Source organism: Euprymna scolopes, chromosome 17 (genome assembly GCF_053919585.1).
Source record: "Euprymna scolopes isolate OS-2025 chromosome 17, ASM5391958v1, whole genome shotgun sequence".
Taxonomy (NCBI): Eukaryota; Metazoa; Mollusca; class Cephalopoda; order Sepiida; family Sepiolidae; genus Euprymna; species Euprymna scolopes.
In genome coordinates this window covers 14396180-14422779 of record NC_136498.1, presented here as the reverse complement: position 1 = coordinate 14422779, position 26600 = coordinate 14396180, and the positions used below count along the sequence as shown (strand labels likewise).

At 33.5% G+C, this 26600-nt stretch overlaps 1 protein-coding gene across 2 annotated transcripts in view; it reads left to right on the top strand.

The window, feature by feature from the left end:
• Window positions 1-26600, top strand: part of LOC145296675 (RING finger and CHY zinc finger domain-containing protein 1-like) — a 64359-nt gene that overhangs the window by 25560 nt on the left and 12199 nt on the right. For both annotated transcript variants that reach the window (XM_080142622.1, XM_080142620.1), the window contains exons 2-5: window positions 11810-11929; window positions 17588-17706; window positions 20181-20259; window positions 25869-25972. In XM_080142622.1, the coding sequence (XP_079998748.1) occupies window positions 11810-11929; window positions 17588-17706; window positions 20181-20259; window positions 25869-25972 (422 nt within the window). The remainder of the gene's footprint in view (window positions 1-11809; window positions 11930-17587; window positions 17707-20180; window positions 20260-25868; window positions 25973-26600) is intronic.

Sequence of the window (26600 nt, the reverse complement as noted above, 5' to 3'; positions counted from 1 at the left end):
CTATCCTTGTTTTATCGTTATTTCCATGGCAGGTGCTCGTCTGAACTCCAATCTCTGGTCCCCCTCCCTCGCCAATCTTTCACAAAAAACACCCGTCTAGCCGAATCCACTGTGAAAAATTTCCCCCACTCTTTATCTGTGCCTAAATCAAAACGTGGATTCCATGAACAAAGCTTCTTTCTTAGAACTGCACTGACTGCACGCCTGTGGAACTCTGTTCCGTCTGCCTGCTTCCCACCTGACTACAACTTGGATGTCTTCAAGTCCAGCGTTAACAAATTCCTAATGAACCGCCCCCTTAAGTAAACACTTCATCAAATCTGCACACTAACGTAATGTACTTGCAATAACCCTTATCCCCGTGTGGCTTCCGGGCCTTGATAAGTGGTGACCACTGTAAAAAAAAAAAAAAAAAAAAAAAAAAAGACTTTGTGTTTACAACAGTTTTCAATGAAATGTTTTATTTTTATTTATTTTTTATTTTTTTTTTAATTATTCAAGATTTCCAGATAGTGGACTTTGGGAAGTGATAACAAGGTGTGTGTGTGGGGGGGTCCCATAGACAGGGATAAATGAAGCTTCTCAGCTGTGATAAAAGCAATCCATCTGAGAAAGAAACTGGTCAAAAACCAAAACCACATTTCTGAATTTGAGATGAGGCTTGATTATTTATATTAGTTGGATTCTTCGAACTATTGTTCTCTTCTTAAGTGTCGTTTTCACAATGTTTCGGTTGATGTAACCTCCGACCTTCTTCAGGTGTATCTTGTTGAACTTGAGAATGTTCCTGCTGAACTCAGGAATTTGGATGGAATTTCTAACAAAACTCTTTATTTACTTCACAGGAGTAGCATGCTCTTGTTCCATCAGCCATAACTGGACAATCAATTACTAAGTAAACCTAGTATAAAATTTAACATGATATGGAAACCGTTAATTATAAATAATCGATAATATATACAGTAACAAGTATAACAATAATAATACATCTATAGTAATAATATTTATAACTAGAAATTTAAAAAAAAAAAAAAAAAAAAAAAAGTATAAGGATCTTAGTTTGTACTAGAACTGTCTGCAAGGACCCATAGCACAGTGGTTAGAGTATTTGGAAAAATCAATTGTAAAAGTCACCTTCTACTGAAGGTTGAAGTGTGGACGACTAAAAAAAATACCATTGTGAATTACTTAGAACCTCTATCCAATCATACGAAAATGACACTCAAGATGAGAACAATAGGCTGCAGAATGCAAATAACTAAAACCACATAGGAAAAGTCTGTAAGGTAATCTTTTTGTGATGGCGTCACAAAACACGCACTTCCAACTTATGAGCCAGTGCAGAAGTAGTAAGGCTCAGAAAACTGGCACAAGAATGGTCATGTTAGTGCGCAATTTGGTCTAACCAGAGATAGTGAAACATTAATTCCTCTGGCCAGAATATACATACGACTGGAGATTGCTTGTGAATTGGATATTATCTAGAAATTTCTGCTTCGATGACCATTTTGGAATTCTAGAAACTGTATGTATTCTAGAAACTATATGTATATGAAACTATATGTATCAGATAAGCTGATATGTATAATACCACAGGAAGATGAATGCCCCTGCTTTACTACAGTTCCAGGTTACCCTTGGGCCAGGTGTAGTACCTGTTAGCATCCTTCTGATATTCTGGAGCATTACTATACAGGAGGTAGATGAAGTTCCTCGGTTGTAGTGAAGGCAATATATCTAGGAAGATGGGGCTCTGTTGAAAAATCAAATCTGATAGAGGAAACCCATTGGTTGCATGACCATCTTTTAGTAATAGTGTCACAAGTAAAACATCCACTTCCAATTTGTCGTAAGCCAGCACAGAAGTAGTAAGGCTCGGAAAACTAATCATGAGAATACTTGTAAGTGAGCAATTTGGTCTAACCAAAGGTAGCGCAATTAAAATTGTGTGTATATATGTATGTCATAAAGCTTTATAACTTACTACCTTGCTCTACCTCTGTATTGAACACTGTTGAAGTAAATACTGAAAATTTATGCATAAAATATTTTCATATATTAATTTATGTGATAAAATTAAGTAGTCTTATATATAAAAATTAATTTCTGAAAATCAAAATTGTGAGCCCCTGCACATTTAAATCCTTTCAGACGAAGATTTATAATAATGATAAATGAAGAGTGTCACTTAAGTAAAATCAGCCACGTGCTTGTAGTGTTATATTAAATATATGCACGTGTGAGAATGTAAGTTGGTTTCTACATCTTGAACAAAGAAATCTCACTATTAAAAAAAGTGACCTTGTCAATCTGTGGAATGGTCTCTACCAAACTACTCTATCAATTTTTTAATTTACAGACTTGAAACTTCATATGTGGTATTTGAACTTATGGAACAAAATCGATTTGGTTTTTAAGCAGAAAAAATAGCTGCAAATATACAATTAATTAACTGCATTAATTTTTCCAAGTTTGATTTGCATGTGCTGTTGCAAATACCACTAAAGAGCTAAATTATAGCTGATGGCAGCTAGGTCTTTTAACTTTTGGAATCCTTACTATATATTGGGTACAATAATAGAGAATTGGCTCTATAATAACGCATACAAAATCTACGTAAATTAAAATCTATTTAAGCATATTTTACAACCGGGCGACTAAAATATTAAGCGATATTCTACCAGATGTACATCACTGAAGAGTTGTCTAAATACTTTCTTTCACACACCTTTTGTGAACCTGCATTTTTACTTTTTAATTCTGACCATAAGAATGACAAAATGAAAGACCGTTTTTGTGCTTACGTTGTGTAACCGGTTTTCTAGTCTATTAATAATTGTGATTTCTAACAAAAACGTTTGCGAAAGCTTTTATAATTGAGATATTTTTGTTGTTCTAAAAAGCTGTTTTTAGAAAATTGGAAGAACAATCATGTTCTGAATAATTGAGATTAACAATGAATTCCTTTGTGCACATCAGGGTAATTGTCGATGTAAATTAAAAGCATTCAAATGTTACTCATCTTACTCTTGGTTCTGATGTCAATAAATTCAATTCTACCACTCGTTACTCTGCTGTCAAAAATTTAACACCAACGTTCAACATTCTGCTGTCTAAACTCTCAACTTCAAAATGTAACTTGCTGCTCACAAGACTTGCATCTTCAACGTCCAAATCTAAACTTTGCCGTCTCTCAAAACTCTGGGGTTTTTATTTCTAACCAGAGCATCTCATTTGCATATCACATGACAAACTTAAACTCCTAGCTATATAAAAAAGAGAACGGTAGCTTTGTTTTTCTTTCTTCTTCATTCTAACATCTTGTGGTTTGTAACTTTTCAGACCAAATAAGATTCTCTCAGCATGGTCAATGCACTGATTCCTGATGAATGGTGCACCTATTCCAAATTAAATCGTTTTATCACAATCAGCATTTCTATTAAAGCAAGAATTCTATTTAAAAAAAAAAAAAAAAATTGTAGATTGCGTGTTTCTGAATTTTTTAGATGGGGATTATTTGGATTCTTCAAACTGCTGTTCTCATCTTAGATGTTTTTACGTTTCAGCCAATGTAACCTTTGACCTTCAGGTGTATGTTGTCAAACTCTAGAATCTTTCTGTTGAACTCCAGGAATCTGCACAGAATTTTAAAAGTAACCCTTTATTTAATCTACAGGGGGTACCGTGTTCTCGTTCAGTCAGCTATGACAGAAGTTTTAAGTAATTTGTAATTGTATTCTTAGTATTGCTTGCACTGAGGATTTAAACTTCAACCTCAAGAAAACTGTAACTTACAACTGAATTATCAACTACTTTATCCGTTATATGCCATGGGTCCCACAACGTTGTGAATGTAACACTCAAGATGAGAACAGTAATATGGACTCGTAAATTGTTAGACAGGTTTAGAAATGTTTTTTGCAGATTTAATAGTTAAATGCTCAAAACTGATTGGCACAGGCACGCAGCTTAACCTCCTAGCTTGCCCAATCATACGTCATTTCTCATGCAAGCTGAGCACATGTCGAAGTAAATAAAAAGGTTGAATCCAAATATTTCACTTTTTTTTTCTTTGTCTCTCTTTTCCATACTCGAATCCAGAACTGACAACACGTGTGCAATAGTACCTCATTGGAGGCCTGTTGGCACTAAAAAGATGATTAAAGTTCACTGTAACTTAACAAATACACATGCACAACATTTAAACATTCTTTCAATTTCTTTCTAATAATATAAAAAGCAGTTGAATATTTTTTTAATAACATTTAATTAAGAAAATATAATTCATAATTGAGTGTAGAAATTTTGATACTATATTTCAGACCCATGTGACTATGGCACTAAAACTGTTGGCATCGGAACTTTTCTATATCTCTGCTAAAGACTCTCCCTTTGATCTACAAGAACTTTTAATAATCACAAACATTTTATTCCTTCTATTGCTGTAATCCTCTATTTCTAAACACATATAAAATATCTATTGTGTGAATGTATACCTCTTAATCCTTTACTTGTTTTGGTCTTTTTGTGTAACATGGCTCGTCTTTTTCCCATGATAAACACCCCAAAGCAAAACCTCGAAATGTAACCTTCCAAGCTGAAATTATCTAAAACTAGTCTGGGTTCCCGGCGTGGTCAGAGTGTTTGGAGGTGTATGTTTTGTTTTCCCCTGATCTTTTTCTGCATGGGAAGTTTGAACTATATTAAATCCAGGTGGCATATTCAATTGGCAAAGACAATAGAGAAGCGAGAACTATTCAACAATCAAGGTTTTCATTATCTATCATTGATCATAGGATTTATTTAACTCCATGATCTTTCATTCCTGCCTATTTGTATTTGACTAGTATTTGTATTTGGACGTGAAATACTCTTAAATATGATATTTTAATTTATGCAAATTTTATATTATTCTCTATTGATTATTATATTTTACTGTGTGTGTGTATATATATGTTGATGACTACAAATATATTTTAAGTCCCCCCTCTTTGGGTAGAGCACTGTCGTAAATCTCGCTCACCACTTAATTGGCTGGAAAATGCGAAGCTCGTTGTTTGTTTATTTACAAACAGGCGATTTGAGCACTGTAAGAGTGGTGGCGGGTGTCTATTTAAATAGACATTCCGACGAGTTATTTACGGGCGTCGCCTCCATGGTCGAACAGGAGAACTGCCGACTGTCAACACGACGGTTCTAGGTTTCAATCCTTGTCTAGGGAGAGATGCTAGTCTAGCGGCACTGATGAGTTGTGATACAACGAAACAGGACTGTATGTCGATGACTACAAATATATATATATATATATATATATATTAGTAGTGACTTCAAGTTTTCTAAAAATGATTTGGGTGCCATCAGTTAGAATAGAAAGCAAAACATTCAGCTCTCAAGCAGTATTCGCTAACATCTGACCTAAGGATGCACAAATATCAAAACTTGACAAATTAACACATATAAATGTATATTTGCACATGTGTAGAGGATACAATTGAGTCGACTTAAACCTGCAAAGTTCATTTTTAATTTTGTATTCTTTAGCAGCTATTATAATCGGTTAAATACCAAATCGAATTTGTACCACAGGTCCGAATCTCCTGTACATAGTTTCAAGTCTGTAGATCAAAAATTGATGGTAGCTTCTTAGAGATCGTTCCGCACACACACACTTTATATATAATAAAAACTATATGCATGTTTAACAGTTCTTTTTAGATGTTTGGAAATTTATTTATCTTACACTGCCTTAGAAAATTTGATTTTAGGGGAACAAATTCTGCTGAACTATACAAAAATAGGCACAGGTTTATTCAAAACCACCCTTTTTTTTTTTTTGTACGAGTATTTTTAATTTGTTGTTTTTATGCAAATGATTTTAAAAGAAAAACCAACAAAAAAACAATGTTTGTCTTTTAATAAAACTGAATGCTGCCTAAAAATGCAAAGTTCAATAAAGAATACACACACATGATCATGTTGCCTGCTTAACAAGCAGTTGTCACTAAAATTCTATTTAAAAACCTTTTTTCACCTTGTTAATATAAACTAAGACCCATGGAAATTCTGTGGCATGAGAAATATATTTAATCAACAAATATTTTTTGATAGATATTTTTCTGGATAGTGCAAAAGTTTTCTTTTCTTCTTCCCCCCCCCCCCCCCGAAAAAAAACAATAGGCAGCAAATATGGGTTCAACATTTCCATGAAAATAGTGTACATTGTATTTTAAGTATAGAGCTGACCAAAATGAAGTAAATTAATAAGTACTAATAGTCAGAAAGTAATATTGTGCTACATAGTTCAATACAATAAAATCACATTGTAAGAAACAATCTTGAATTTACTTTTTCAGTCCAGCACCTCTTGGCAGTTTTTTGGGGTTTTTTTTCTCTTTATCTCTCGAGTGTTCCTTCCTTTTTTACATAACGTTTTGCTAACGTCTTCAGTGAAGAACTGCTGCATGTTGAAATTACAGGCTCCTTTTTCACACTATTACAACAATGATTATATATTATAATTAGGTGTATACCGATTAATCGCCAGGCAATTGGCTTAATCGGCTGATTAATTACTTTTCTCTTTTCCATTTAAATCATTTCACAGCTGCCAAGTAGCTCATTAGATAGTTTTGACAACCTTAACATAGTAACTACTAATTTAACTTAATATTTAAGTGTCTGGCCACTATTATGGCTTTTTTGCCTTTATTAAATAAAATTACAAAGTACAATTTCTAATTCTTGAATGAATATAATCTAAACAATTAGATAAGAAAAAGAAATTACAAACCAACTGCAAAGTACAAATTGTTGCAGTCTCCAGATTGACCTCTGCTTCTACCTGCTCTAAGTTTTGATTTGTTACTGTAGGTTTATTTGAAGCTAATTCATCAAACCGGCTTGAAAGAAATATTTTTCTTTCACTTTGATCTTCTTGACCCTCAACAGAGCTTAACACATATCCTATTGATTCTGCTTCATTCTCATCAGTATAAAGTAGATATTGAATCCAATTCTTAATAGTGTTTTCCATGTCATTCTTTTGAAATTTAAATTTTAATCTAGAAAAGTAGACAAGCAAGTTTTTATCATTTAGATAGGATGAAAATCTTGTTTCCATTGATTCGTTGAATTGTTCAACAGTGGTAAGGATTTCACTATCAGAAATATCAGAATTAGATTGGACAGATTTCGACAGAAATAACCTCAGAGCTAAATTTGTAGATATCATTGATATGGTTAATGTTCAGTGACTTGCTTCTGTGGTAATTTCTTCAAATGGACTCAGGAACTAGATAATTTTTTGAACAAGTCCTCATTGGCAAGTTGTTAAGGTACGAATCTTAGCAGCAGCACACATTACAAGAGCTTTTCGTTGTTCTTGATTTATTTTTGGCATATAATATTTTGATTTCTAGCATGTGGTCACACCTTGAATGAGTTTTTCAAATCCAGCTTATCTTGTATTTCAGTTAATTTGCTAATAGAAAACTATTAAAGTAAGACTGTATTTCTGTTAGATGTAATGGTAGTCTTCGCTGACTGAGTTACAATGTATGATGCTTATTTTTAAACCACATAACCCTAACCCTGACACCAGCAACCATATTTGCTCTTGAATCTCGCAAGATTAGAAAAACTTTGAAGATTTTATACTCCTCCAGAATATTGTGCAATTCTTCACTTATTCTTGCACCTGTGTGCACCAAGGAATAGGAACAACTTTAAGCACAGCTCTGTACTGTTCATTTGAAAGCCAATGAGCTGTCAAACTAGGAGGCATTAGTTGTAGTAGCTGTCAAAATGTCTGTAGTCAAAGAAATGTTGGTAATTTCAGCAAGAGACGATTGAATTTTTTATTTTTTTATTTTTATTACATTTTCACGCAAAAAAAGTGCCACTTTGATGTAGAGGGCTACTATCAGGGACATAAGTTGCAGGTATACTATGTAGGGAGTTGAGCAGCAAGATTTTGTTTACATTACACTTGAACTTCTGCATGTCAGTACAGTTGGAAGCAAGAACCTGAAAAGGAATTCCAAAGTCTAGCAATTCTGGGGAAGAAACTATTGAGTAGAAGGCTTTCTTACATCTAGGGATCTCTACTGCTTGTCGGGTATATTTACGTGGGAGGAGGGGGGCATAAGGGCTTTTAGTTCATTGAAGCATACACCATTAAAATACTTGTAAAACAGGCAGAGGGATGCAACATTTTATCAATGGGATAGAGGTTGAAGCTTAGATGACAGTTCAGAACCTATCAAGTTGGAGACTCTTCTGAACCCTGTTCAGGAGGGAGACTAGTAGCAGACGCACCAGCAATACTCCATACATGGGCGAATGGTGGCCTCATATAGGTACAGGATACTTTCAGACATGAGTAACTTTCTAGCACGGTAAAGAGAGCCCACCTTTTTCGCAGCAGCCTTGGCAATGCTCTGTTCCAACTCGTATTTGCTGTGAACGTTAAGCCAAGGAGTTTGAAAGTACTTTCACGTAAGCTATTTTTAGCCATGTCTATTTGTGGTTGAGAAGTTTTCTTGTAATTATTAAAGGACACCAGCAACAGTCTTGGCAGCATTGAACGTTACCATCCATTTTTGTCCCTTTATCACAACAGATTGGAAGTCTTCCTCAAGGGTTTCCGCAATTGCCTTGGATATGTGTTAATTCGTTTTCCTCTCTTGCCTGTTATAGAGCATGGTGTCATCAGCAAATATGCTCATCTCAGAAACAGTTTTATCAGGGAGGTCATTTATGAATATTAGAAATAAGAAAGGTCCAAGGATGGACCCCCGAGGCACACCCGCATTTATATCATATTGTTTATTGTATGACCATCGAGGACATCTTGGATTCTTCTCTTATTTAAGGATTTAATTATGTTAAGTATTTGTCCTGTAATACTATAGCATCTGATTTTCATAAGACCATCATGCTGTACCCTGTCAAAAGCCTTAGATATCTTTAGGGTTACTGCCCTCTTCTCCCCTGCCTTATCCAGTGCATGGTATATATGTTCAGAGATTAGTTGGGATATCTGCAGTAGAATGGGCTTGCCTAAATCCGAATTGATGGTTGCCCAGAAGTTTAGCAACTATAAGATGGTGAACTAGAGCTTGATTAATTATGGACTAAAATATTTTGGCAAAAAGTTGGAGGAGGCTAATGGGATCATAATTTAATAGATCAGTTCTTTTACCAGAATTCTTGAAAACTGGTATGACAAGCAGTTTTCCAATAGTCAGGGAAACAAGATTCGTTAAGGCATTTGTTGAAATGTTTTGAGAGCACTGGAGCAATCTCAGCTGAGCATTTTTTTTTTTTTTTTTTTTTTTTTTTTGTTAGCTTTCTTTGTTTTTTTGGTTTTTTTTGTTTTTTTTGTTAGCTTTCTTTGTTGCCATGCAAAAACAACCTCATGATTTTTGTTTTACTTTAGTAAATATATCAAATTATTTTGCAGTGAAGTAGTTTTTGATGGAATGCTGTAATTTAAACAAAGTTTTGCAATAAGCTTTTTGAATCCAATGTCAGATGTTACAGAATACGGTCGAATATCAACAGCAATCATTTCTACCGGATAATGAATCTCTTGCGACATGTGGTCTTAATATCCCAAATTTTCTTTTTGGTCAATATTGATTCTATCTATATTAGTTTAGCTCATAGTTGTTGTCACTTGTTCCTGCAATGTTTGTCCCTGAATATTCATTGTGCTTTCTTTTCTTATTTGCAACTTTTTGTTTCTTTTAAATGAACCTTTCTGAGATGGTTTAACATATTAGCCGTTGTAAATTTTTTGCTGATTTGCCATCTTTTGATGTGATTCTTTGCTGTATTCTTATTCTTGGGATTGACATCAAAATACTTCTAGCAGAAACTGGTTGCCATAATGGTTGAAGGTTGTTAATATTTAGTTAAGTTTTCACGTATTAAATCATGTCTGAAATTCAATTCATAATTACAGTAAAATATACATCATCTAAACCATAAAAATATATATGAAATGGTAGCAAGAGTCCCAAAATGAGAAACAAGGTTATAATTGATGAAGAATGCTTTATTTTCGGTTTGCATGTTGTTGTAATTTACTGTACAATTTCTCAATATGAAAGATGAAGTAATAATTTTCTTTGATAGTAATTTAAACTTCCAAATAATGGCACCCACATATGCAGTGTCTGTGACCGGATGTTTCACACAGAAAAAGGACTATGCCACCACCGAAGGATAAAGCACTGAGGCCCTGACTAGTCATCGTCAAGACTGACGGACTACATGATGATGACGAATTATAATTGTATTTAAAACGAGGCTACATCAAGGGGGGGTCACTCTCATTTTTATCCAAATAGGCCTTTTTAAAGCCAAATTTGAATTTCTTTTTTTTTTTCCCACCCCTCAAAGCAATTTGACCTTCAAAAATTGTATTTGGCCTTTCAAAGGTGTAATGTACAGACTAACTAAGGAAGGAACAAACAGAATATTATATAGATTATGCAACGATGACATTTGTAGATAAGAAAGAGAAAAAGGCGACATGGGAGGCGGGGTAATTTAAATCACTTTCTGTAGACCTACTTAAATGACCAAGACATTTTTTCCGAAACTAAATGGCTGGATTTTCTCCACATTAAATGTTTAGCTTTACTCTAATAGGGGGCAATAGAAACATTAAGTGATCGAAAGGCAGAAATTCTAGCATGTGTAAAAGAAACAAAATAAAAATAACAGAATCTCTTCTAACTATTCTTAAACAAAGGAGCTTTGTTATCTTATCTATCCAGACTTTTACATACAAGAGGATGTTCCAAAAGTAATGCCTCCTTTTTTTTTCTTATAGTTTAGAGATTATATATTGCTTTATGATGACTGAACATGCATTCATGACTTGAAAGTTTTATCCCTGTTGCAGATATTGACAGTGTACGACTCTAAAAAAGTAACCCTCTGTCATGGGTATGCGTTAGAATTAAAGATGTATCATTAAATTTCTCGCAAAAGTGCATTGAGGATGATGGGTACTGTAGAAAAATAAATTCTGGACCACAAAAGGTCATTCCTTCTAATGGTGCTACTCTCATCTTCATAGGTCTTCAACTTTTTAAGTTTAAAAAAAATAGGAGGCTTTACTTTTGAAATTACCCTTGTGTGTTTTGGGAGGTGGTATTATTGAACTCTTGACAAGATGTTTAACCTTGTTGAAACATGGATGGATCCACATAGGGATTTTTCTGTTTATATAATTTTATTTATAAAAGCTCTACATATTTATTGAGCACTTTAGAAAAGATATTGGTTTTTAGTTTAATGCATATGAAGTTAATTAATATAGCTCAACCTTTATGTCAGCTTAATTATTGTTTATAATAACTTTTCGTACACAACAAAATGACATATTTGCAAGGATTTTCCACGTATTCAAAGTCTCTAATTTAGTTATACCTCATGAAATTTGCCTTCTGTGAAAAAATGGCACGGAAGCTCAACTTTGACTGTTTTGAACCAAAAGCATGTAAGATGACAATTTTTCTAATTTCCAACAATACTTTGGATGGTCACAATTTGATAGTTTATTGCACTATCAAATTTGGTATCACTTATGCAAAGGTTTGTGTTAACATTATCAATTTTTAGATAATGGAAATAAAATTTTGGTTTGAGATACCCAATTATTAGAATTATAATTTTGTTTTCTTTCCCCTTGAAGGCAATCCGTACAATTCTTATGGATGAGGGTAATGCGAGCAGTGTGCATGCATGTTTCATTGGAGTTTAAAACTGATTATTTTTCTTGTTCTCTTTGCAGGCCCCCTGCTGTGATAAAGTGTATGTGTGTCGGGTTTGCCATGATGAAGCAGAGGAACATAGTTTGGTACGATCGGAGGTTTCTGAAATAGTTTGTGAAGAATGCCAAACAAGGCAACCTGTAAGTCTCTTTCTTATTGGTTCTTTTATTTTAGATAATTGAGAACGGCAAAACCAACACCCCCACCCCACCCCCGCTTCCCAAAGCATTCCAAATTAATGCTGACCCAGAAGTACAAAAATAAGTTGTTTCATTAAATGTCGGAACGGTCATGTAGATGTGAAAAACTTGAAAAGAAAAGGGATTCTTGATTGTATGGAAAGGTTTTAAGAACCAAATATCAGAAAGAGTTAATGATACCAAGATTTAAGAAAGGTGATGGGAAGTTGAAAATAGCACACCATTATGGCCAAACCCAATAGATGAAGAACACAGCTGGTATGATGGTGAATGTGAGGTGGTTGAAGAGTCTAAAAGAGATGGTAAAAACCACTAAAGTTTTACGGTAAAACCGTACTTCAACGTCCAGGACAATACAATGAAAAAAAAATTATCTTTTTGCATGATGAACCATTTGGAGTTAAAATCTATTTAGTATTATGCATAAAATTTGTAGAAAAACACTTTTTAAAAAAATAAATCTGCTAGTATTTCCAAGATGGTGGCATAGAATGCTTCTATCTTGGAAATATATTGATTCTGCTAGTAGATTTACTCATTTAAAGTTTCTCTTCGGATTTCATGTGTAATACTGATTTCATGTGTAATACTAAATTGATTTTTAACTCTAAAAAAATTTGTTTTTTTCTTTTTTTCATGACCAGTTTCACTACAGCGCTTTGTATGTTTATTTCCCTATTCCACAGGCGATCATCTTGGGCTAAACATTCTTTTATATAGGTTCTTATTCAATCACTTTCGATTTGTGGAAAAAAACTAAAGAATAATTAATATCAAACCTAACATGGTAGAATTGACAAACTAGAAAAATGAATGCTTTAGAAGATCTTATTACACAGGTGTGGTAGCGGAGCGTGGTCAATTGATGTCTATGGTATTTCTGCGATTGAAACCATGCTTTTTTTTTTTTTCTCTCTTTTTCCATCCTTTGCATGGAACATGACTGTTAAAATATGTCCCTAGCTGTACCTGCCCACACATTGCTGTGGCTCCATTTGTTTAAAGCCCCCTTCCCCCCAGGAAAAAAAAAAAATTTGTTTTTTTTTTATAAGAAGGAATTAGTGTGACAAAGGTTTTTATAAAAAAAAAAAATCCTGTCTATATATATTCTTCCCAACTCTTTATCTCTCTCTCTCACATATATATAATCTCTTCTGTAGTTTACATCCCATTTCTCTGTAAGTCTCATTTAGCAACACCCGGCAAACAACAAAAGTCGTCAGATTATACAAAGGATATGGAAGTCATTAACCAAAACGACCATGAAAACCACCTACCCTAAACAATTCATAACTTTCACTATTTTTTGGTTCCTCGACTTATCGGAGAGTGACCTGTTTTCAGTGGCGTCCATTAGTCTGGACGATTGCCAGATAACCGTCCATTAGTTTTTCCTGAAACTTTGCCACAAATTAAATAATAAACAAATTAAATTTCATTAAATAGATGTGCACAGTAAAAACATTTTCTGCGAAAATACCCGTTGTGTCCCCCAGAGGCTCAAGAGGTTAAAAATGCCCCAAAATGGCCAAAACTGACACGTTTTGCCCCATAACTTTTGATCCACCCATTAGATTTTTCTGAAACTTGGTCAAAATGTAGAGCCCATTGTTTTCAAAATAAATCCAGTCTGGGTGACCCTGGTAAAATTCTGGTTCACGTCCCCCGGGACTTTCAGTACTAAAAATGTCCCTTTTTGTGGCTCTTTTTTTTTTCATATTTCTCAACAAAAACTTATGTTTGACTATATAGTGGTTTTTCATGGTGGTCAACTCAAATATACATTAAGGCCTGAAACTGCACCATTATCTATTTACACTGGGATTTGGCATCCCCAGAGACTCAAAAGAAGTAAAAAATTACCCAAAATGGCCAAAAATGACACTTTTTGCTCCATAGCGTTTGATCCATCCATTAGATTTTGCTGAAACTTGGCCAAAATGTGGAGCCCATTGTTCCTAATATAAATTCAGTATGGTTGATCCTGGCAAAATTCTGGTTCGCAGACTTTTAAGGGCTAAAAAAACATTGCTTTTTGGAGATTTTTTTTTTTTTTTTTTCATATTACTCAAAAACTTGATATGTATGTCTATTTAGTGGTTTTCCATGGTGCTGAATTCAAATTTACATGTCTTAAGGCGTGAAACTGCACTGTTTGATTACTTTTGCTGGGATTCGGCGTTCTTAGGAGCTCAAAATGGGGTAACAAATGCCCCAAAATTGCAAAAAAAGATTGCGCTTTTTACTCCATAACTTTTGCTCCATCCATTAGATTTTTCTGAAACTCGGGGGGAAAATGTGAAGGCAATGTTGACCCTTCACACTTCTCACATTCATCATTTCTTCACTATTTTTGGTGGTGTCATTTCACATGCAGCATCAGAGGGGGACCATGCACGCGCTTTTTTTTTTTTTTTAACGAAATCCATTAGCCTATGCCAAGCGAATGGACCTCATAGCAAAAACGACCTACCCTAATAAATTGATAACTTTTACTATTTTTATTATTTACTTTTCTTTTCCTACTGTTTTAATTTCTTTAAATATAGGTTTCAGAGTATGCTGATTATGAAAATCTCAATTAGATTTTGCGGAGACAATTAAGTTTCTACATAAAGATGCGCACGTGATAAACAAATCTACTTCTGAGGCTGACATGTTTTTGTGTCCGTATGTTTGTCATCTATCTAAATTTCGCCGTGTAGCAGTAATTTTAAATAGAGAAAAATCACGTAAAAACGGAAAGCACTAATGTTTTTGTGTGTATTATAAGTCTGGTGTGTTTTGTTGGCATAATCTAAGAAAGAGAGTGCAGGAATGGGGGGGGGAATGGGTATTATTGCGACGCCATATTTGAATGGTAGTTTGGCGTTCGGTTAATCCCGAATATAAGAATGGTCAGAGCTCAGCCAATCATAATGGGCGGAGTCAAGTAGGGGAGAATTATTTGTGAATCGAAAAATGGAAAGTATGTTATGTGTATGCATGTAAAAACAATTAATGACGGTGTAAGCACAATATCATAGGAAAATATAGAATTTGACCCTGTCTCAACTGGTAGTAATGGGAGCACTAAATATTGAGAGAAAAGTAAGAACTTTTTCCTCTGTAGCTGTGGCAATTATGGTGTTGCTCATCAGATGTAATGTATTTTATTATCACAAGTGAATGTGTCAGAAATGGTGGCCGTAAGCTACATAAGATAGTGATTATCAGGGTAGATGCATTGAATTTGTATATGGCATCTGTTACAAACCTATGATACTTTGGATTTCTGTAATCAAAATATTATATATGGAGATAAAAATCATGGGTATCTTCAGAAAGAATTGCTTTAAAAATTTATTTAAGATAGTTCTAAAAATAAGGTTCTCTGCATTAAATGATCCCCCCCCCCGTGCCTTCCTGAATCATTAAATGTCTCTACTGAAAATGTCTTATACTTTTTATTTTTACTAAATTGATTTCTTTCAAATAATGCTTGTTCATTTAATAAATAAAATGCTGTAAAAATTCAATTTGAAAAACTGCACGAGCATCTTTCCCCCCCCCCCCAACAAATTTTTTTTTTTTTTTTAAATTTTGCATAAACATTAGTCATAGTGAAAGTAAATTTTTGCCAAAAACAGAATTTCCGGGATAACTCTGGCTGTTCCCCTAAAGGTCATTATAGGGGTAAAATTGCCTCCAAATCTGTCATCCATTCATTTGTTCACACTTTTCTCAATAAGCACGCCTTGAATTTTTAAAACATTTTGCACAAATTAGTCATGGTGAAAGTAAATTTTTCGCTTGTGGAGGGGCACCCCGCATGCTCGGCTTGTTTTCTAATAATCAAATTGAATAGATAATTAGTTGGTGGCAAAAATGTGAAAAACTCATGAAAGTTTTTTTTATCCAGATCTTCTCCTTTACTCTTGAGATGGTTCAAAATTGTACTAAGATCCTAGTTTTTGGAACGAGCCTTTTAATATTTTTGTGATCCTTTCAGTGCCTGTTTTTTTTAACCCATTATCATTTCTGCTACGATTGAAGCCTTATTCGTCATCTGTCTCGCAGCTTTTTATACCATTCTTACGGTTGAACCAGATATTGCTTAGATTTTCTCAATCCAATAAAAACTCTGTATTCAACAATATCTCGTAATAAGATTTCCAAAAATCCCTCTTGTTTATTTGCTGCATGCACGCCATTGTCATTTTACTTCTCTTCAACAATATCCATATATGTCTTCACCATTTCATTAGCTATCCTGAATACTTGATTCATTTTCTCATCTTTGTAGTACCTCTTCTTGCTACTGTCCTCTTTGCTTCCCGATACTTAACCTTATTCACTAAACATTTTCTCTATTTACTCCATCTTTTCTACTTTTTTGTGTGTATATATAACTTTTTGATTCCACCAATTATGTCATCGTATATTTTGGAGACTTTTCCATCCACACATAAGTTTGGGGTTTCATTTTACTTCAGTCTAAAAAAATCAAGGGGTCTCTTCCTAGTATCTAACAATATCTATGCGATACACATTTCCATTAAATTTCTCTTTTACATCTCAAACATTGAGTAAAGAAGTTGGGAACTTAATTTTCCTCCTGCAGTCTCTTGGCCTTACTGGATTCCAGGACAAGAATTCATCTAATCTGGTGGAGTATCCAGCTTCGTCCTGTTACTTGAGGTAACATTACTTAGAGAAGGTGCACCATTTCTTGTAAAAACCAGTGCGAATTATCCACACTGAAGACCTTGTTTGGATCGCAAATACTATGTGATTTTGAATATCAAGACAGGGTTTACATGTATGGAAAAGTATCCTCATGCCAAGTTGTCCTGACAAACCCCTGTATAAAGAGACTTTAGACACTCTAGGATAGTGTCCAGTAGGCATCTGTTGTGTCCTACATCGTGTCCGTCCACACTTCCTAAAATGAATCTGGTGAATAAATGCTTGGTTTCTAAACTTGTTTCTTAGTGTTGATATTGTCAGACTACTGTTATTTTCATACTTCGGATGATGTAAACTTTGACCTTTTTCAGTTCTTGTTGAACTTATGGAATTTCAAACGGAACTCCTTATTTAATTCCCATAGGTAATATGCTCTCGTTCCATTTAAAAGTTCTAAATATGTATTTTGAGTATCACCACAGCAAGAATTGAACTTTCAACCGCCAAAAGAATGTCACTTGCAACTGGATTTTTACTAAGTACCTTTATCAATTATACCACAGGTCCTTGCAGGCAATTCTAGTGCAAATTTTGGGAGTTTTAAACTTTTTTTTTTTTTTTTAAAATCTTGTTACAGATTTTTCTCTCCAGTACATATATATTAAATTCTATGTTAGGTTTGCTTAATGGGTCACCCAGCATATGCATTGCTTTTTTTTTTTTTGCTTTTTTTTTTTCTTTTTTTTGCTTTTTTTTTTTTTTTTTTTTTTAGTCCTCTCCCTCTCCATTTTTTTTTGTCTATAATTTTTATTTCATCCCATAAAGGTAGATGATAGATGTTTGTTCAGATTTTCATGCAGCCAACCCTCTAACCAAAAGAAATTTATGAACATCATGGATAAATGTTTTCTTTTTTTCTTTTTCTTTAAGGTTGGCAGTCATTGTACGAAATGCAAAATAGAATTTGCCAGCTATTTCTGCAGCAAATGTCGTCTCTATGATAATGTTGACAAGCAACAGTTTCATTGTGATGCGTGTGGATTGTGTCGGTGAGTTGTGAAACCTTTTCGCATTTCTTTTTCATCTAATATCATTCGTAATCTCTAATTAACCCGCAAAGATAATCTTTTTGTTTTGACTACTTTTTCCACTAGATTCAAGCCCGAATTAGTGGTTTTAAAAATCCTTGTAAAATTCAGTTTGTCAGAATTATCTTTTTTTTTTTCCTGTCAAAAATACAAATTGCTTTAGAGGGTCCCATTTAGGGGGTTCAAATTTTGGCAATAGGGAGTATTTTTCTGTAAAAAATTAGGTAAACATGTGCAAATGTGAGAAAGCAAAACATGTATGATAAGCAAAAATTCACAATAGATATTTTATACATGTTTAAAATGGAAGTTTGCAGCAATAGATAGGCCTTGTAAAACAAGAATTACTTAGCTGAGATATTGAAGAAGACTGTCAATAATGTAAGGGCCGTGAATTAACGTCTGGAAATTGTAATAAAAATTTCTCCACAATTATACAAATTATATTTCATTAAAAGTTATTGATAAAAGTCGATGTTCATTTGTTTTCATATTAGAAAGTTCAATGAAAAAGGTTAGGCATATTTCAATAAGTTCATACACATTGGTCTTAAATAAGCAAGCAATGATGAGTTGTGTGTCTGTCTTAATGTCTGCATGTGTATGCTTATGACTATGCATGAGTTGGATAAGCATCGGCTATAACGGCCACCAGAGGAGAGCAGAGGCAACCGTTTTTTTTGGTTTTTTTTTTTTTTTGACAACTGATTTATTAAAGAAAAATTTGGCTTTTTTTATAGCATTCAGGGTGGATTGAAGAGGCGATTTATAAACTTTGAGAAATGCATTTGATTGGCTTAGAATGTTTATTTTTATTAATTCTAGTACGTGTATGCCTAAAAGATGTGTGCAGAAGCGAGTTTAAGCATTTTCATTTGGACACCGAAGTGTAAACATCGTTCGCTACATTATTCATCAATGTTTATTTTGGCTTGACCTTTGTTAGAAATAATATTGACATAATTTAAATTGCATTTTAGTGAATTAAATTTCTCCGTTTTAAATAAAGTCCTAACATGCTGCAGAGCATGTAAAGAAATAATATAGGTTTTCCTTCCACAATGTTTCAACATTTAAAAATAAAAATTATTTCTGTTCCTATAGATTGCTATTTTGTCACTGCACCAACGTGAAAATGCTTTTTTTTTTTTTTTTTTTTTTTTTTTTCTTTCTTAAAGTTGCTAAAGGCTACCATTCATCTTTTATGATGTCATAATTTATATTAATATGTATATAAATTATTATATATAAAATGTAAATGAATAAATTGCAAGGGGCCCCCCCCCTCATTCATCTGAATTATATCTCTACCAAAATGCCTTGGGCACATGTAATTCAATTATACAGTAAAATATTTTCAAATATCTTGTATACCAAACAGTCTCCCCAAAAACATTCTTATCCAGATGTGTCATTTGCATAATTTTATGAACAGTCTTTAATAAATTACTATTTCACATGATTCATTTCTAATTTTATCTCCAAGTTCTATGTATGTATGGAATAGTTTTTCATATTAGAAATATTAGAGTACGATGATTTAACATAAATATGTATTAATTATACATATGTTGTTTAACCAGCTCATAATAAAAAATGTTACACTGGAAAGGAAACATTAAAATGTTGGGACATTTGTTTCTAATGTTTTATGTATTTATAATTTTGAACGAGTTTTTAAAAACTTTATAACAATATGGATATCTGACTGAATGTGCTAATGGCAAATCTGTTAAGTTTGGCTCTTAGATCAACTATTTGGGATGCTGCGACAAACATACACACATAGCTTTGCTTTGTATTTCTAAATACCTATTCTGATGATTTCAAGTGGATTCAAGAATCGAAAGTGAAAGGTTTACTTCTCGTTTTCCTTATTTTGTCCTTTAGTTCTCGTGTTCCATGAGTAATGTATTTGATAAAGGAGGGAAAATTTGTTTTCTGGGTTGGCATCTATCCATTTAACTTTTTTTTCTTTTTCTTTTTTTTTTCTTTTTTTTTTTTTTTTTACATTAAGTGATTTCATGCCTTGTCTGAAACAATTTTCATTAAGGAACAAAAATCTTCAATTATTATTTGAAAGTTTTTTTCTGCCTTTTTAAGCCAACTGTTTCTATTTACTTTTCTCCCTGCGAGGACAAAGTTAGACACTGTCTTTAATGTGGGGAAATCCAGCTCCCCAAAAAGGGGCACTCTGGATTAAGACAGAAAATAAAAATTACCTCTAGTCAAGGATTTCTCTCTCAGGCTGAGGAGAGATACTTGCCTTTTAACCAAGAGGTAGTTTACTGTTTTATTTTCTATGAAAATAGAAATGTTTATTTGCTGTTTTTATAATAGTAAAATTTGAAAATAAATTTTTCCCTGTATATATTGCCATCATATTTTATAATTTCTTTTTTTACTTTCCCCCCTCCCCCTCTCTCTGTCTGCAGAATTGGTGGCCGGGAAAACTTCTTTCATTGTGAAAAATGTGACGTGTGCCTTTCAACCACCATGAAAGATTCCCACGAGGTAAGATTGTTAGCCACTCGTTCTGTTTTCCTCGTTCGTTTAACCTGTCAGCTCACATGTTGTGAATGTTACAAAAAATAAACAAAAAATATAATTTCCAATTTCTGCAAATTTGCTCAGTCTACAATAAGACCAACCATGCACATTTGAAAGTCAAACCTACACCTGACGAAGGGAAGCTATTCCGAAATATACATAGCTTTACAAATATGCCATCTGACTGCTTAACATGAGTAAGAACACATTACCTGTAAAACATTGTATAAATTATACATATACACACATATGTATTGAATAAAAGTGAAACTGCATTGCTGGTCCATCAAGTTGCTTCGGTTTGAGTCTATCCGTTGCATCTTTGCATTGTTTTATAAACCTAAATTTCTTTTATAGAAAAATAAATAAATCACCTATCATCAAAAATAGTAATTTGAAGTAATCTGGAAAAATAAAACTGTGGTTCTTCAAAATTCCTCCTCATATTAAACAAAAAATAGAGAAAAATCTGTATGTACATACCCATGATGAAACGAAAATATCGTATTCCAAAATTCATATAAACAGGATGGGAATGCTTAGTCTCTTAACTGTATTTTCAGTAATTACTGTCTTCCATAGTTGTTTTGGCCAACTAATCCTTTGGCCTGCTTTGGGTTGGTTTGAAACCGCTATCTTCAGACAATGCTCACCTAGATCCGTAGAGATTCGATGCCTCTATCCACTGCACCACGTGCCTCCCCAAAAAAATAAATAAAAGAAAAAGTACTTGATCAATTTTTGGAATATATTTTTGTTTTATCACAGGTGTGTACATCACAGATTTTTCTTTATTTTTTTTGTTTTTTTTTTATATAGAGGGAATTCTAGACAAGAATACAAAACTTTTAGCAACACAAGAAAAAAAAATTGTAGATTTATAAAGAGATGAGATTAAATTTTGTCTAAATCAAAATTTTATTACCTTGAAAAATGTCTTGAAAAGTATTCTTTTTGTCCATTAAACATTTGTTGAAATATAAAACTGAAATAAATACTATTAAATTATTTTTTAAGTATTAACAAAATACCATTGAAATATTTTTTTAAATATTGAAAATAAAATCGAATACATTTCTGAAATTGCATTGTATTATTGTGGATATAAGTTACGTCCCTTTATCACAAAACTAACTTTTTCTATAAAACATTGGGTAGCTTCATGATAAAGGGGCATAACTCTTATATCCACAATACCAGAAATTTAAAAGTAAAACTAACACAGCGTAGATTAATCTACACTGGGGAAAATTAACATTTAATTGCACTTGATAGGCCAAATGTAAGTTGGTCGGGGAATGTAAATATGGTTGTTGATGGGCATATTTTTATGTAAAAAAAAAAGCGTTTGTTTTGAGCAAAATGGGTGAAAGTGCCTTGAAATCACACATGGCTGGCACTAAAAACAAAATGAACGAAAACTGTAAATAGTTAAACCAGTTTTGTTGTGTGTTAAGTGAACTTTGTGTAAATAACTATTAACTACTTAAATAACTACTTCATGAAATAGATAAATGAAAATGACTTATCCTATTGTTAAAAAGGGTTTTTTTTATCATTGTTTATATATCAAATTTTGTTTTGAAAACTTGAATTTTGTCTGAAGGCCTTGAAAATAGACATTGAAAATTTGTATGAGTTCTGATTTGGAAACATCAGATGCTATATATATATATATATATATATATAGGAGGTGTCTTACCACTAAACTCTAATCATGCCGGTTTAGAAGTGTGATTGGAAATTGCACAATACTCTTTGTACAGACTCCTTTAAAAGAGTTATCTATTGTTTACTGCCTACTGTTTCCATGTTCTAAATTGGGGTGGTTTGTGATACCTACTTGTATATAAAGTAGAATGAAGTTTTCCCCTGTACATATGACCAGAATAGCTTCCTAACCGAAAAACTAGATAAAAATAAAACTGTTCAGGAAGATACAATATTGGAATGTGTTCTATAAAAAACTTTTCAATTGATAACGTTTTTTTATATGTAATCCAAGTGACAATTAGCTTTGAATTGCTAATATCATTGTTTGAGAAAATAACCTGTTAAAAGTCCTATTACCACAGGTAATAGTTCAAATATTTAGTAAGAGATATATTTTCTGTTGCACTGTTTACTCAACAGTAAAATAATCTCAAAATATATTTAACTTTTTTATAGTTACAAATATTTAGTTTATTTTAATAACCTTGTATATTAATATTTGGTTCTTGTCTAGAATTCAACCTAATTAACAAAACAAAAATACAGAAAGTCTTTGATGTACATACCTGTCATGGAATGAAAATGTTGTATTCCAAAAGTTATGTAAATTGATCCAGTAGTTTCATTTTATTTGTTTATTTTTTTTTAATAAAATTTTATGAGGCAGTAAGGATGGTGTTTCTCTCCACCATATTTAATGAATAAGACAACTCAGTTCAAACTACCGAGATAGAAATAGATCAAAATCAGCCCTGTAATACTTATAAATTGCTCCCCCAATTTATCGGAGAGGGACCTATGTTGTCCGTTATTCCGGACGATTGCCAGATACCCGTCGATTAGTTTTTCCTGTAATTGTGCCACAAATTCTATTTAATGAAATAGATGTACACAGTAAAATTTGTTTTTTTCAAAAGTTCCCATTGCATCCCCAGGGGCTCAAAAGAGGTAAGAAATGACACTTTTGCCCCATAGCGTTTGATCCATCCATTAGATTTTCCTAACACTTAGCCAAAATGTTGAGGCTCTTGTTCTTAATATAAATTCAGTATGGGTGACCCTGGCAAAATTCTGGTTCGCATCCGTCTGGGACATTTAGGGCTTAAAATAAGTGCCGTTTGGGAGCTCTTTTTTTTTTTTTTTTTTTTTTTTTTCCATGTGAAATGTGCATGAAAGATTTTTGTTTTTAAATTAGGTTAAATTCTGGACAACAACTTAATATTTTACCATTTATTTTTTTTTTATTGGCTGCTCTTTATCTAAGGGAGAAAACCCCGACAGAAAATCCGGTTTGGAGTCCCACTAGGCAGATAGTGAAGGACTTTCCAGTAATTCCTGCAGCTGTGCTGACTTCAACCGTATTGGTTTGCCTTTCCATCGGACTTTGTCTGCAACGTTGAGAGGGGGACCCTGGTAACTGGGCAAAGCTCGGCCTCCTTATCATCTGCCTAGACAACTCCAGCTTTGACAACAAACACTGCTGTCAGTGCACCACACCAGATTAGATGCAGAACGCCATTTTCTCATTAAACAGAAGATTGCTATCAATGTTCTTTATCAAACATGCAATCATCATTATTGTTGGTTAAATTCATTATCATTCGTTATATTAAAAACATAAATTAACTTATTTGCTTGTTTTATTATTTTAAGCATATTGCTTGCTATGAAATAGAACGTTCATTTTGAGTAAAGCTTCAATGAGTTTTACCAGTTGGTGATATGTACTTGAAAACCAGTCTGACCATGGTTTTGTTGCTGTCAGGCTGAAGTATAGATCTCGTCAACACTAGTAGGTCCACCCTCCCATGCTTTACTTACTGTCTGAGAAGGGGTTATTTTGTTAATCACCTGAAATGCTGATATTGCTAAAATATGGTTAATCTTGCCTGATCTATTTGGATGTATACTTCAGTTATCAAGGCTTAAAGGGCATTTAAGGATAAAGTTTAATGGGTTTTTCATTGGATAACACTGTCAGGACTGGTAGCAGTGATTGAAACTGAGCAGAATTTTATTAAGAGGATGGCTCGAGTAGAATTTAAGATTTGATTTGAAAATGACTGTGGTCAGCTAGGAAGCAGTCACATGATATTGTGTTTCATAGATGAGTAATTCTTGGAAAAAGCTTTGCTCATTAAAATTCTGTTTAGTATTAGGTACACATAATAATCATGCTGACACACTGGTTCTCGTCGGATCACCGAAGCAACGTTGAGCCTGGCTAATACCAGATGGGTGACCATTTGGTAATTCTAGGTGCTGTATGTGCTTTCCGCTTATCTCGGCATTGTTTCCAGTCGTCCTGAACCTCCACTTGCCACTGGTATTCAACAATGTTGACTCAGGAGAGGCGTGGTTGGATATTGCGCAACTGTTGCCACAAAAATTTCATGCACAGGCATCCTTACAGTGGATATCCATAGTCTGTCAAGACTGAAAGAAGCCATAATACACAGGTTATAAGAACCACTTGGTAAAAAGATTTTGATTGACTTATTGTCGAAAGGAAGTACTGGTGAGTTATCTGCCCCTTAGAACTATACAGGAACAGAGGAAAACTGATATTTGTTTTTGAGTGGAACTTGATAAACTGTATAACAATGTCTCCTATACTTTATAGTTATAAGAACTATTTAACAAAAAAATTTTATTGAATTGAAACTTGTATCTTTCCATTAGATTTTTCACAGTTTACTGAAAACTGAGACGTCAGTATTGGACGATAGGTGTAATATTTTAAAGGGACTCCAATCTTTATGACTAACTATAGATATCTCTGAAAATACAGATGTTAAACAAATATAGCTAATTTTGCCTGATCGTTTTGTAAGTTTTTTTTTTGTTTTTGTTTTTTTATGTACTAACGATTTATCAAGGTTGCAATGCCACTCAAGGATAAGTATTAATGGGATTGTCATGTGGATGATAAAACAACATAGTGAGGATTGGTAATAATGGTTGAAACTAAGAATTTTATTAAAAGAATGGTTCAATAATAATTTAAGATTGAATTTGAAAACAACTGTAATCAACTGGGAAGCAGTCCCATGATATTGTGCCACAAATGGGCAGTTCTTGGAAATAAAATTTGCTTATGGAGATTCTGTTTAGGTTTTTAGGTACACAGGAAGAAAAAAAATTCTTTACACTTTTTTGGGAGGAGGGTCAGAGCTTAGTTGCACATCTACCATGAACATAACAATAGAGAAAGAGTAGCAATCTCTTTTGTGAGAAAGAGGCTGTTTGGAAAAGATTACAAAGTTGGTTTTGTACAAGACAGGAATGAGATGTGGCAACAGTACTTTCTTATAATATCTAGACATTTCACTATTATATTTTATTTCTTCACTACAAATCTATTACATTCAACTTCATCTGATTGCTTTTATGGACACTAGCATTTTTTTTCTATAGAAATCTTAGATGTTTGTTAAGATAGCTGACAGATTGATTTTTAAATATGTGGATTTGAGTAAAACAGCAGTGCGTGCTTAATTCACATGTCCAAAGATTACTAAAATTCATTGAGGTGGAAAATTATTTATGGTTAAAAGTAATTTTTATGGAAAATTGGTGGGTAAATGGCATTTTCCCACGGTGTGAACACCTTGAAGATTGTAAATACAGGGAACATACTTATCTCCCTTTTCACTAATTTAATGGCCGATGCAGTTTTATGCTGTAGCAATAGACTTTTTGGTCCCTCCCAATAATGGAGAGGATTTAAAAGATTGATCTGCTGACTTTATCTTAACAAGCATCAAATCTTATTTTGAGAAATAATTGACTGTAATATTGTAATAACTTTGTTATAAATAGCATTTCTTTTTGTGTACTGTATCTCATTCTCTCTTTAGTGTCTGGAAAAGATTTCGCACAAACAATGTCCTGTTTGTCTCCTCAATTTGCATACTTCACGTCAGCCATCGCAGATTCCAAAATGTCGACATATGATACATGTGTAAGTAAAATTTGCTTTTATTTTTTTATTTATTTAATCTTCAAATACAAATTTTTTAAAATTTTATAAGTTACTTGCATGAAGTATTAAATATTTTTTAAAATTCTACCCCCTCTCTCTTTCTCTCTCTCTCTCTCTCTCTCTTTCTTTCTCTCTCTCTCTCTCTCTTTCTCTCTCTCTTTCTCTCTCTCTCTCTTTCTTTCTCTCTCTCTTTCTTTCTCTCTCTCTTTCTTTCTCTCTCTCCTCTTTCTCTCTCTCCCCCTCTTTCTCTCTCTCCCCCTCTTTCTCTCTCTCTCCCCTCTTTCTCTCTCTCTCCCTCTTTCTCTCTCTCCCTCTTTCTCTCTCTCTCCCTCTTTCTCTCTCTCTCTCCCTCTTTCTCTCTCTCTCTCTCCCTCTTTCTCTCTCTCTCTCTCTTTCTCTCTCTCCTCTCCCTCTTTCTCTCTCTCTCTCTCCCTCTTTCTCTCTCTCTCTCTCCCTCTTTCTCTCTCTCTCTCTCCTCTTTCTCTCTCTCTCTCTCCCTCTTTCTCTCTCTCTCTCTCTCCCTCTTTCTCTCTCTCTCTCTCCCTCTTTCTCTCTCTCTCTCTCCCTCTTTCTCTCTCTCTCTCCCTCTTTCTCTCTCTCTCTCTCC